General features: G+C 39.7%; 1 protein-coding gene across 1 annotated transcript; it reads left to right on the top strand.

Annotated features, from left to right (window-relative positions):
• Nucleotides 1–683: 683 nt before the first annotated feature.
• LOC145419368 (ATP-dependent RNA helicase DDX54-like) lies at nt 684–13517 on the top strand. Its single transcript, XM_080304961.1, has 9 exons — nt 684–864; nt 984–1136; nt 1218–1353; nt 8280–8412; nt 11937–12085; nt 12176–12289; nt 12379–12489; nt 12605–12696; nt 12852–13517. The coding sequence occupies exons 1-9, from the start codon at nt 684–686 to the stop codon at nt 13091–13093; spliced, it is 1311 nt and encodes a 436-aa protein (XP_080161087.1). The 3' UTR covers nt 13094–13517.
• Nucleotides 13518–14352: the final 835 nt, after the last annotated feature.

The following is a 14352-nucleotide window of genomic DNA, read 5'->3' as shown; positions in this document are numbered from 1 at the left end:
TTCAGAAGCAGCTGAATAGGTTCGTGGATAGTGGGTCTGTATTGTGTTATTGTATATTGTTTTTTTCAGTTATTGCTCTGGTATAGAAGTTTTTTTTTCTTTAAGTAATTTAGTAATTCTAACATCTCCGCTTATGTGAAGTGTAGCCCTAATAGTAAACATCATTTACATGTCCAGTTTTCAAATATTTTTAATCTTGTCTGGTAAAGTTTTCTTTTTTTTTGTAATTCACTTACATTTAGGGAAGGAAAGTTTGAAGAAAGGAAATTTGACGTGTATGTTCTAAGATAACGGTGACATTGACGACCTTTATTATAACTGTATTGGGCATGTTCACTTAACCAACAAAACTAACAAACCAACAAAATAAGAAAGAGAATTAATGTTTTATAAAAAGAAACAATGACCAAGCCATCAGTTACTTTATATGCCTACAATATCCACATCCCGTTCCCAAAAAGTCAGTGGTCTCCTGTCTGAATGACTACCGTCCTGTTGCACTGACATCCGTCATCATGAAGTGCCTGGAGCGGCTGGTCAAAGGTCACATCTGCTCCTCCCTCCCTGACACACTGGACCCTCTTCAGTTTGCCTATCGGACAAACAGAGCCACAGAGGATGCCATCGCCCTGGCAACGCACACCACCCTCACTCACCTGGAGAAAGGGAATACATATGCAAGGATGCTCTTCATCGACTACAGCTCGGCATTTAACACCATCATCCCCTCAAAACTTGCCACGGAGCTCGTCGACCTTGGGCTGGAAACACCTATCTGCAGATGGATTCTAAACTTCCTCACAAACAGGCCCCAGGTGGTGAAAGTTGGTAAGCACACCTCCTCACCACTCATCCTAAACACAGGTACGCCACAGGGTTGTGTGCTTAGCCCCCTCCTATATTCCCTGACTGTGTTGCTAAACACGAGTCCAACATCATCATCAAGTTTGCGGATGACACAACCATCATAAGCCTCATCACAGGCAATGATGAGACGGCCTATAGAGAGGAGGTGATGGCACTGTACGAGTGGTGTCTGGAAAATAACCTGACTCTCAACATCAGCAAAACTAGAGAAATGATAGTGGACTACCGGAAACGACCAGTCAGAGAACACCAGCCCAGCCACATCAACGGTGTCAAGGTCGAAAGGGTCAGCAGCTTCAAGTTCCTTGGAGTCAACATCACAGAGGACTTCTCCTGGACCCTTCACACAGACACTGCTATCAGGAAAGCTCGCCAGCGGCTTTATTTCCTGAGGAGGCTGAGGAAGTTTGGCATGAACGCCAACATCACCTCAAATGTTTACAGGTGTGCAATTGAGAGCTTGCTGACCAGCTGCATCACAGTTTGGTACAAAAGCTGCTCTGCCAGCAGCCGTAAATCACTACAGAGGGTGGTGAAGACAGCAGAGCACATCACTGGCACGAGGCTTCCTGCCATTCAGGACATTTATCTTCAGCGATGCCTCCGTAAAGCACACAGCATCATCAAGGACCACAGCCACCCAGCACATCAGCTGGCGTTACAGACGTTACAGGAGTCTGTCTGCTCGGACTACAAGACTACAAAACAGTTTTTACCACCAAGCCATACGACACCTCAACCACAACACTTAAACCCACACAACACAGTCCACAGGACGCACTCAGAAGCTACCCTACAGCTTCACAAGTACTCTGTTTAATCTGCACTGGTCACTCCACTTTATTGTTATTGATATTTATATTTAAAAGTGCAATACTGTGATTTTCTGCTGCTCATTCCTGTGCAATATCCCATCTGCCCTCCCGTCACATTTCTTTTCAAGATTTTCTTATTTAATCACTAGTGTACATATATTTATATTTATAGATACATATATATTTAGTCATCTTTTCTCTTTTACCACGTCTCTCTAATATTTTGCTCCTTACTATTTTTCTATTTTTTTTTATTATTTTATTATATTTTCTTATACTGTACCATGCTGCTGAGTGACTGCTGCTCGTCAAACACATTTCATTGCAATGTTGACCCTGTGCTAACTTGCATATGACAAATAAAACTGAAAACTGAACTAAAACGGATTTATTTTTATTAATAAAATTGGAAATGTAAGATATTACTAGATAAATTTACAAAAGAAATTTTAACAGTGTGGATTTTAGTATCTGCTTTTTCTCTATTATTTGTTGTATATATATTTTTTTACATTAAGTCAATTGATTAAAAAAAGGTTTATTTTTTCAATTTCTCTATTGTCCCACAAGGGGAAATTAGTTTAGCAGCAGGATATAAATAAACAGAACAATACTATAAAATAATAATGACAATAATAGTGATAGAAAGTCCAAGGACAGTTATTTGCCATTGAGGAGACAAGATGCAGTGGGGATAAAAGAGACCTGGAGTCTTTTAGTCTTCCTCACAGGTACGCTAAAACGGCGGCCGGAAGGCAACAACTCAAACTCACTGTGAAGTGGATGGTTCAAACAATTAATAATAGAATGAGCCTTTCTAAGCACATTTCTATTGTAAATGGCCAAAAGTCCATCTTGCCAGCGCCCTGAAATTTTGCTAACAGTTTTTACCAGAAGTCCCAACCGATTCTTATTCTTCACCGTCAGGTTACAGATTCGATAAAACGTCTATAAAACAAAGACAACATCTCAGATGAGACATTAAAAGATCTCATTTTCCTTAAAAAGAACAGTCTTTGTTGAACTTTTTTAGTAGTGGCTTCAGCATGAGATTCAAAACACAGTTTATGGTCAAGCAAACCACACCTAGAAATTTATAACTCTCAACGATCCCAATATCAGCAGTTTTAATGATAGTGGGTGATGAGCTATAAAAGGACTTCCTAAAATCAGTAATCATGTCTTTAGTTTTTGACACATTAAGTGAAAGGAAGGACTCATCACACCAATTCACAAAATCATCTACAACCTGTCCATGGCCTGACTCGTCCCCCACTAGAAGGCTGATGATCACTGTGTCGTCAGCAAACTTCAGGATATGTCTGTTCGTGAAATTGCTGCGACACTCATTCGTGTACAGAATGGACAGAAGGGGAGAGAGGCAGCAACCCTGGGGTGATCCAGTAGAGGAGGTGAGCACATCAGAAAATACATGATTCACCCTCACGCATTGTGACCTATTAGTCAGAAAGTCTGTCACCCAGCCGACCAGACTAGTGTCAAGCTTGAAATGATTGTAAAGCCTGTCAGCAAGTAAGAAGGGTTGAATTGTATTGAATGAAAGTCAGCAAATAATAATCTTGCATGGGTGTGGGGGGCCTCAAGATGCTTATACAAGAGATGCAGGAGTGTGACAACAGCGTCCTCCACACCTCTCCCTGCTCTATAGGCGAACTGCAAGGGGTCAAGATGGTGTTCAACATGCATTAAAATCTTCTTAATTATCTTCTCAAATGACTTCATCACTAAAGAAGTCAGAGCCACAGGCCTATAATCATTCAGCACCTTAGGAGAACTGCCCTTAGCAACAGGAACAATGACAGCATGTTTCCAAATCTTAGGTACTGTCTGTAGCTCTAAAGAAAGTGAGAAGATATGGTGAAAAATCCCACTCAGCTGATCAGTACCTGTCCACAGATGTTGTCAGGTCCAGACTCTTGCTTTTAGTGTGTCTAAAAAGATTAGCTAGCCCCCTCTCATCAATACAAATTGATGGGGGAGTGATAGTCTTTTCCCTCAGTGTGCTGGTCTGCCTAGAACAGTCAAAGTTCTCAAAACGAAGGTAAAAACTGTTAAGACTGTCTGCCAGATGTTTGTCAGAGGTAAACCCCTCTAAGGTAATATTACTTTTACCTTTCGTCTGTAGCCCTGCCATTGTTTTCATACCAAGCCAAGCTCTTTTGAGGTTTTTACTGCTGAGTTCTGTCTCAATCTTACTTCTATACCTCATCTTGGCAATCTTTATTGCAGCCCTCACCTCCTTCCTCAATATTCTCATAGTGGGAACGTCTCCCTCGTTAAAAGCAATTTTCCTTTTAAGAATCAGATCCTTAATATCTTTAGAGAGCCACGGTTTGTTATTAGAGAAAGTCTTAAATTCTCTGACTGGAATCACAGAGTCTTTGCTACACACCACATCAGTGAGTTCATCCAAATCAGAAGTGCTCTCTTGGACCCAGTGGAGGTGGTGAGTGACAGGAGAACGGCGGCTAAGCTGTCATCCCTGATGGACAACATCTCCCACCCCATGCAGCAGACTGTGACAGCACTGAGCAGCTCCTTCAGTGGGAGACTGCGGCACCCACGGTGTGGGACGGAGAGATTTCGCAGGTCTTTCCTCCCCACTGCTGTCAGACTCCATAATAAAGACTTTAACTGATCAAGCACACACATCCATACATATGCAATAATACTAAGTGCAATAATCCTTTCTGTCATCGTTGTATTTTTACTCAGTTGTATATAGTATTTGTATTTGTATTCTATTTTTATCTTATTGTATTCTATTTTATCTTAAAGTCAAGTCTTACCTTTGCAGGAACGATCTAGAAAGAGTGGTCCATGCTTTTATTACTTCACGGCTAGACTACTGCAATTCCCTCTATGCTGGCCTAGATCGTTCCTGTCTACATCGCCTTCAACTGGTGCAGAACGCTGCCGCTCGCCTGTTGACCGGTTCAAAAAAAAGAGAACACATCACTCCGGTTCTCTGCTCTCTCCACTGGCTCCCAGTTGCCTTTAGGATTGATTTTAAAATCTTATTGCTGGCTTTTAAGGTTTTAAATGGCACTGCACCTTCTTACCTGTCAGAACTCCTTAGTACTTATCGCCCCAGGAGATCTTTGAGGTCAGCCGACCTGATGCTTTTAGATGTTCCCAGGTATAAATTAAAGACAAAGGGAGAGAGGGCGTTTGCTGTGGCTGCACCCAGACTGTGGAACAGTTTACCTCCTCACGTCAGACTCTCCAAAAGCCTAGAAACTTTTAAAACCGCTCTTAAAACTCACATCTTTTCATTGGCTTTTAGAAAGGTTTAATTTATTTGTTTTATATATTTTTATTTTATTTTTATCAGCGAGGTGTTATTACGAAATTGTGTTCTATTGTATTTTTATCTGTATTTACTGTACAGCACTTTGGTCAGCCTTGGTTGTTTTTAAATGTGCTCTATAAATAAACTTGACTTGACTGACTTGACTTATTGTATATTTATTTTATTTTATTCTACTGTATATAGTATTTTATTTTATTCTATTCTGTACAGTTGTGTACTGTATTTAATCTTATTGTATTCTAATTTTTGCCTCATAACTTTTGCACTGTCCACTTCCTGCTGTGACAAAACAAATTTCCCACGTGTGGGACTAATAAAGGTTATCTTATCTTATCTTATCTTATCTTGAAACAAGGACCAATCAGTGCAATCAAAACACCCCTGAAGGGCAACACAACTGTCTTTTGTCCAGACATTAGTCCGCTTCACACAGGCCTTCTCCCTCCTAATCACAGATCTGTAAGCAGGGAGGAGAAGAATAACATTGTGATCCGAAGAACCTAGCGCAGGTCCGGCCACAGACTTATATGCCCCCTTAATTGGTCCATAACACAAATCCAGCGTTTTGTTATGCCTTGTAGGACAAGTGACATATTGAAAGAAATTGTTCAGTAATTTCTTAAGATTACAAATGTTAAAATCACCAAGAATAAAATTAGGAGCATCCGGTGAGAGAGTCTGCAGATCGTGTACCACTTTAAAAATGGCATCGGCAGCAACTTTAACGTCAGCTTTAGGATGAATGTAAACAACAGTGACAAAAATTTGAGGGAATTCCCTCGGTAAGTAAAAAGGCCTGACAGATACTGACAGGAGCTCGATGTCAGGAAGACACAACCGCTCCCGCACAGTAAAGTTATTACACCAGCCCTGGTTGATATACAAACATACCCTTCCTCCGTGAGATTTGCATGTTACTCCACAGTTCCGATCCAATCTGACAGGGGTCCTAAAGCCGCTGATTTGCAGTGAAGTATCACTGTCCATATCGGTCAGCCACATCTCGGTAAGTGCCATCAGACAAGCCTCCCTGTATTCCCATAGATGAAGCACATTTCCTTGTAATTCATCCGTTTTGTTCCTAAGAGATTGGACATTGGCCAGAATCATAGAAGGCAGAGGAACACGATTCTTCCTCCGAAGTTTTCTTACACGCTGATGCACGCCACCTTTCTTTCCACGTTTTCTCAAGCGGCGGGGCTTTCCAAAATTAGTCTTTGACCGGGCAAATAAATCCTCACCAAGAATCACATCTGTCCGAGCATTAGAAGAGTCGTACATAGACAAACAGGACCACTGTAATCCAAGTAGTTCCTCGCGTGTATAAGTGAGTGTCAGTGAGAGTGAATGACTCCAGGTGAATATCGCCAACAACAATAAAACTAAGGTGTAGAAGTTCTCCATCTCGGCAAAAAAAAAATAAACCTCATAAAAAGTTAAAACCACGGTTAAGAACAGAGTTAAAACAAAGTTAAAAACAAAAAGAAAAAGCCAGTAAACACCTGCTGCAGGTCGCCACAAGAGCAGCCCATCAGAGCCTCATGAGTGAAAAAAGTCTGCTACATAATAGTATGTAGCAGACTTTTTTCACTCATCAGTGATGCGCTGGCTCTGTCACATGTGAGTGTTTTTTTTTTTTTTTTTTTTTTACCGTATTTCAATACATCATGTAATTTATTTCCTGCAGAAGATCCAACAGTCAATCATCTGACCAAAGAGACTTCTGTCATTCCTTCAGCTGCTTGGCAGGTGCAAAATATGACCACATGCGCAGCACAAGAAAGAGCAACACAACACAGTCGAAGAGCAGGAGTCCATCTGGATGTGATTACAATGCTCCTGTTGTTTCGGGATGATATGCATACATACCATAAAAAGTTACCCATTTATTCATTGCTGCTGGCTCCTGACTCATGAAGACTTGAGGCTTTCAGTTGTCTGTGTGAAAGCAGCTGAAGATGAAGAACAATAGATTGGTACAAATTAGAGATGGCACGATACCACTTTTTTATGTCTGATACCGATACCGATATCATAAATTTGGATATCTGCCGATATCAATATGAATCCGATATAGTGTGTTTTTTAATCAATAAAACGTTTTTTTAATATCTTGCTGCATTTTGTATAAGTTTATACTCAAGTTTAAATAAATAACAACACTAAAGCTATTCTGTTATACCTGTAGGTAAAAAATACACTGTGCCCAAAATATTTCATAGTTCAGCAACACTGATCAATCTAATAAACTTAAACCTACTCCATCCTCCCTATTCTGGTATTTTAAAGAGTACTTAGCAGAAATATTAAGCAACCTAACTAATAGGGTTGCAAACTCCGAGCAAAAAATAAAATAAAAATAGGGAACCACCCTCCACCTCATGATGCTTAATCGATGTAATCAAATTTAATTTGATGCAGGGGGGAAAATGCACAGAAATAAATTATTTTTCAAGAATAATTTAATAGATTCAACATCTTTCTTCAACAGAATTGCAGACTGCACAGATGGTATCTTCCCTATATTTTACATCAGATTAAAACTTTGGGTGTAAGAGTCAGATAATTATTTATTAAAAGCTAGACATTTTAAATGAGAATAAGAAAGAAAAAGTATGTCTTTGTGCCCCCTTTTCCTTGTTCATGCCCTATCGGCCCCCCTGGCTAAACTTTGCTAGATCCGCCCCTGCACAGTTACCAGCCGTCAGCTACGTAGAAAAGGATCCTGGTGTAGAAAGTAATATTAAATAAATTCTAACAACAGCTTATCAAGCTTAATAGTGCTGCTGTTGTTCAGCTGCTGGTTTCCTCTTTCTGGTGAGAAGTTGGCCAAAAACAAAGAAGAGAGACAGACTCACAACAGAAAAGCCGATCAGCTGATCATTAAGCAGTTTCACGATTGAAGTAGCAGCAGGAGAGAGAGAGAGAGGCAGTCGCTCCATATATCTGTTGTTAAGCTTAACATGGGAACACTTTATAGACATTCAGAGATGAACTTGCACACTTGCTTTACTTCTCTCTGGGATAACTTCCTCGGAGATGAAATGCTGGTTTGGTAGCAAGGCTAGAAATACACCATCACGTGATGCATACTTCTACGGTTATGAGCCGAGTTACGCCGTGTGGCAAGTTTTGTGGGGTGCTTTTTTGATATTTAATGGATCGATTACATTTTTTATTTCTCACCGATATCTGATCCAGTAATTTGGGTCAGTATCGGACTGATACCGATACGTAATATCGGATCGGTCCATCTCGGCTAGTGACACTCGGCTAGTGGACAAATTCAGCAAGCAGAGAGAAGACCGAGCTGCAGAAAGCAGGCTGCAGCAACCAACCAACCCCACCACTACTGCTGACTGCGACATTACAGAAAAGGTTGAGAGTGATTTAAAAGTAAGCATGGGTGAAGTATTGCTTCTTTCTTTCTTCCCTGGATTGCTGTAGTTGCAGGTTTACATCAGTTTCATTAAGGATTAAGCACACATTGAACTCCAGGAAATCATAAATGAAAGTGTGGATATTACCTGTCCACAGATTCATGGTGACGTAACTGCTCTTTTAACTGTTTGGTGACTTTGCTTTGTTTGGCGATTGTAGAAATGGTTTACATGAGCTTATAGCTGAGATTCAGAGGTTTCTGCAGCTCTTATATTTCTGACCTCTTGTTATAACCGATTAAATGCGATCTCCTCCCTTTTGCCCCCATTTTTGGTGGTGTGGGTGCAAATGATCAGGCATGACATTCTCAAAATAAATCAGATAAGATACTGCAAATAATTATTTCTGGATTTGTGCGATTGAAATGAATTGAAAATGTGTATGCAATGATACAGTTTTAAAGATTTGGCCTAAATAATTTTTCGAGTGAATGAGCCTAAACATGATGACCTAACCAGTGACACCGTGTCACCGGTGACACACACACACACACACACACACACACACACACACACACACACACACACACACACACACACACACACACACACACACACACACACACGTATGACTTTGCCGGTCTCAGCTGAAACAATTTCAGTGTTTCAAACCATGTTCCAGGATTTTTCCTTCACCATTTATGAGGTTTCAAGAAGAAGATGATATGAATGTTTGAAAAAGTTATAGATGAAAAGATTCGATGAAAAATACTCAAAGGATAAATTCAATTGTTTATTGTTTTATGAATAAGTTGAAAAAGAAAAAGTTAAACAAGTAAATAAAGAAACAAGGTAAAATGAAGTAAGAACAAAACGTTAAGAAGTAAATAATGAAACAAGGTAAAATGAAGTAAGCACAAAAAGTTAAGTAAATAAAGAAACAAAGTAAAATGAAGTAAGCACAAAAAATTAAGTAAATAATGAAACAAGGTAAAATGAAGTAAGAACAAAACGTTAAGTAAATAATGAAACAAGGTAAAATGAAGTAAGAACAAAAAGTTAAGTAAATAATGAAACAAGGTAAAATGAAGTAAGAACAAAAACTTAAGTAAATAAAGAAACAAGGTAAAATGAAGTAAGCACAAAAACTTAAGTAAATAATGAAACAAGGTAAAATGAAGTAAGCACAAAAAGTTAAGTAAATAATGAAACAAGGTAGAGGAGAGAAAACCCCAACAATCCCCTCTGAGCACGCACTAGGCGACAGTGGGGAGGAAAAACTGCCTTTAAACGGGCAGAAACCTCCGGCAGAACCAGGCTCAGGAGGGGACAGTCAACTGCCGGGACTGGTTGGGGAGGTGAACAGAGGTGGAGCAAGACGAGGCTACACCTGCTGAGGAAGCAGTAGAGTTCCTCCTCCAGGGCCAGCGGAAGCGTTTGTTCTTCTTTTTCATGCAGTTTTCTACAAGAGCTTTTTTTTCCAGGATGAGGGTTCTCAACTCATCGATGGTTTCTTTGTTTTGTTTCTCCAGCTTCTTGCACGTTTTCTCCACCTCTTCCAACGTTGCTTGTTTTTCTTCAAGCTTTTCCCTGAGCTCTTTGGATGTTTCCTCCTGCATTATCTTGTCCTTGTGCATGTCTGCGTTTCTCTGTTGTACTTCTTTGTACATGTCTTGTAGCTCCTCATTTCTTTTATGGATATCTTGGAGCGTACGCTGCAGGTCGTCATGTATGTTGTCTTGTTCTTGCTTTTGCGCCTGCATTTCAGTGTGTTTGCGCTTCAAGTTGTTGTATTCCAACAATATCCCCTTAGTGAGCTCGGAGTTGTTTCTCGCCATTTGCTCCATCCTTTTCTGCATGTGCGAGCATTGTTTGTCCAGTTTTTCTTTTTCCCCTTCTAGTTGCTTTTTCTCGTGAAGAAGGTCTTTATTTTGGTGCAGAGTATCATCCACCTTCTCTTTCAGCATTCTGTATTTTTCCTCCGTGACTTTGAGTTTGTGCTCCATGTCTCTTTGCCTTTTCTCCTGTTCTTCCTTCTGTTGGAGGATTTCTTTATTTTTTTTCACAGCTTCATCGAAGTTTGTTTGGAGCAGCCGATTCATTTGGTCCATATATTGGAGATCCCATTCTGTCTTCTCAACAGTAGCTTTGCTGTCTTTAAGCTGGTTGGACATCTCCTTTAGTTCCACGCTCTTTTGCTTGTTTTCCTTAATTAGGAAGACAATCTGCTCTCGGGCTTGTCCAAACTTGATTCCCCAACCCTCATTAATAATATTTATGTCGGGCTGGCGTTTTTGTCTTTCTTCCAGGTTCTTATTTTGCGCTTCCATCTGTCTACACTTCTCCTCCAGTTGAAGTTTCTCTTCTTCAATCTGTTGAATTTTATTCTGGAGATGGTAGTTTTCCTTCTTACTGTCATGTAATGCCCTTTGGACGGCTAAGAGGTCATTTGGGGAAATTGGCCGGCCACGACAGGAAGGAGAAGCGGCGTAATCTTTTTGCCTTGGTTGGTGTCTTGTTGGATACATGTTGAAGGTTGTACACGACAACAACGAAAAGGTTTCCAAAAGTTTCTGTGGTGAACGCGTGAAGGCTGCAAACACAAATGCTGCAAGGACACGAACTAAAAAACTGCTGTGTGTCACCCCTGTTTAAGGACAAACTTCAAAGGATCGTGTAGTGACATCATAACTCCGTGAGCCAATGAGATTGTCATGTGACATTTTGGAATGGAGATATTTTTTTTTAAACCGTTTTCAAATTTAACTTAATATTTGACTGTTTCTTAACTGACCTGTTTAGCTGATTAAGAAATGAATTGAAACGAGCATCACTAACGTTATATAACAGACAACAGAAAAAAAACAGGTTTTTTTCTAAGTAATAGAGGTATAATACATTTTTAAAATTTTTTTTTTAAATTATCCTACTTTTTATAAGAGGGAACATTATTTAAAGAATATGTATTTAATTGGAAAACCCTCTATTCATCTAAAGGCTATAACAAAAAAGGTGAGCTTCCTGCTCAAAAATGAAATGACCAAAATAAATGGAGCATTTCTCTGCAATTACAAACTCTGTGTAAACAATCTTGGTTTCAAAATAAGGCTAATGCTGGTGAGATGTCATCACAGGTGTAAATATTACTGCAGATGTTACTATGTCAAAGTTTCACAACTGTCTTATGTTTATTTATGTAGGCAAGACCTACTTTTCACTTCTTTGCTTTGCTATATGTTCTTGAGTGTATTAGTTTGCCAGCAGCACGAACATGTACTAGTGTCAATAATAATCGTACGGTGGATTAGAAAACCTGCTCACAAGTTGAATAAACACCCAGGATTGTTGCAGAATTTTCATTCAAAACCAATATTTGAGTCAAAATGAGAAAGTTGTTTGTGCTGTCTGATGAAGAAGAAGCAAAATAAAGTGCAGTTTTGATGTAGATGATGTTGTATACAAACTAGAAGAGGAAGATAGTAGGATCTCTGTATCATGCTTTGTCACTTTGTACCATGTAATTCTTTCTATTTCCACCAGGGGGTGTTTTCAGAGGTGGTAGGTGGTAAAAGAAGAGGTCAGCAGGAAGATGGCGAAGAGCGACCAAAGACCAAGAAAAAGAGGCAGTCAGGCAAAGATGAAGAGTATTATATCCCTTACAGACCTAAAGACTTTGACTCTGAGAGAGGGTGAGGCATTAAACTGTTGCATCTGTTTCTTTAAAAAATGTGAATGGCTTTGTGTTTTATGCTGTTTTGTCCTGTGTTATGCGTCGACAGGTTGAGTCTCGGTGGAGAGGGCAGTGCTTTTGAACAGCAGGCCTCTTCAGCTGTCCTTGATCTCATGGGAGATGAAGGCGATCGCCTTAACCAGCAGAAGAAAATGATGAAATGGTACAAATTTCCCTATGTTTGACTCAGTATCCACCAAATGGTCATTTCAAACTATAATTTAAAGTCTTTTTTCCCCCTTCTTTTTTTAGGGACCGTAAGAGGAAGCGTTTTGTGAGAGAAACGGGAAAAGAAGACCAGAAGAAGAAGATCAAAACAGACAGCGGTCAGGTTATCAGTAACAAGAAGAACAGGAAGAACTTGTATCCTTCCAACAAAAAGCTTCTCTGTGTGCTGCTCTCAATGACTCTCTTCTCTACTCCTATGACAATATTAAGCTGTACTGTGAAGATGTTGTATCACTTGACAACATGTCAGTTATGAGGAGTGGAAGAAAAAATACAAGATTGATGATACAGGATCTGGATCAGATGGAGAAACAGGCGGAGGAGGCAGGAAGCCAGCAAGAGGTAGGAAGGCATCAAAATGAATAGCACAAACATGTTAAATATAGACCATCAGCCACCATGTTTTAACTCAACTCTAAAGGTAAATACTTCAAGTCCCTCTTCCAGCCTTGCGAGCTATAACCTCCAACCTCTTTGTTGTGTCGTGCTTCTCCCAGGTCGTGGCCGTGGCCGACGAGGTCCAAACGTACAGAGCTCCGGTGACCACAAAGCACGCTCGGAGCTGAAAACAAAGGATCAGATCATGAAGCAGCGCAAGAAAAAGCAGAAGCACCAGTTCCTGCAGGGCGGGGGGATGAGGAAGCTCCGCTCCAAGAACAAAAAGTGGCTCGGAGAAGTTAAAAAGTCAGGTTTTGGAAGGGGTGGCCATAAGAAAGGCAAGCTGAGGAAGAAACTGTGAGGAGGACAGAGGGTTGATGGTGTGGAGGACATCACGAGGAACTGGATGATAAGCGTCAGAATCATCTGAGAACATCACCAAAGATTTTCCTGGTGCTTTGTGTGACTGTAGATTAAGGAGAAAATGATTTGTGCATCTTTGCACTGCAGAAATGCACATCACTTCTTCCTTGATGGCCTGCTGAACTCTGCGTTTGCCACAGAGTGATGTTTAATTATGATCCACTAACCTGGATTTACTACTTGTAAGCATGTTGGCAGTCTAATAAAAGTGTTTTGGAGTACTGAAATATGTCTTATCAAAATGGTAAAATACAGATATTAAATATTGTGTGCTTAATTTGCAGTTAGTTTCAAAAATCGTCTCGCCCATCTTTTCTTAAAATAAGAGGTGCTCTATAAAAATGACATTAAATTCTGTAAACATGCTCTATTTGCAATTATTTATCATTACAGTTGTCCAAGTGGTCTCATTTCAAAGTTGAAAGCGAGCATCGGAACGGGCAAGAAAGGCGACTTTTAATTGACTTTGAATGTGTTGTGGTTACTGATATCAGATGGGCTGGGTTGAGAAACTGGCTTAGAATTCCTCTTGCCTTCAGCATGGCCACGCCCCTCTGACTTCTGCAATCAACAAGGCATTTTTACCCAGGGAAATGTTTATTTCGCTTTTCAGTTTGGACTGTTCTCTGTAAATTCCTGAGAAAATTTGAGAAGATCAGGAGTGTCTGAAAAACGTAAAACAGTCCATCTGTCACCAACAGCAATGCTGCCTTCAAAGTCACTTAAATCAACTTTTTTTTTCTGGCATGTGATTGGCTGATTAGATATTTGCATTCAGAAGCAGCTGAATAGGTTAGTGGATAGTGGGTCTGTATTGTGTTATTGTATATTGTTTTTTCCAGTTATTGCTCTGGTATAGAAGTTTTTTTTCTTTAAGTAATTTAGTAATTCTAACATCTCCGCTTATGTGAAGTGTAGACCTAATAGTAAACATCATTTACATGTCCAGTTTTCAAATATTTTTAATCTTGTCTGGTAAAGTTTTCTTTTTTTTGTAATTCACTTACATTTAGGGAAGGAAAGTTTGAAGAAAGGAAATTTGACGTGTATGTTCTAAGATAACGGTGACATTGACGACCTTTATTATAACTGTATTGGGCATGTTCACTTAACCAACAAAAATAACAAACCAACAAAATAAGAAAGAGAATTAATGTTTTATAAAAAGAAACAATGACCAAGCCATCAGTTACTTTA

Source organism: Astatotilapia calliptera, chromosome 7 (assembly GCF_964374335.1).
Source record: "Astatotilapia calliptera chromosome 7, fAstCal68.1, whole genome shotgun sequence".
NCBI lineage: Eukaryota > Metazoa > Chordata > Actinopteri > Cichliformes > Cichlidae > Astatotilapia > Astatotilapia calliptera.
Note: the sequence above shows the minus strand (reverse complement) of the source record. Positions and strands in the feature narration are given on the sequence as shown.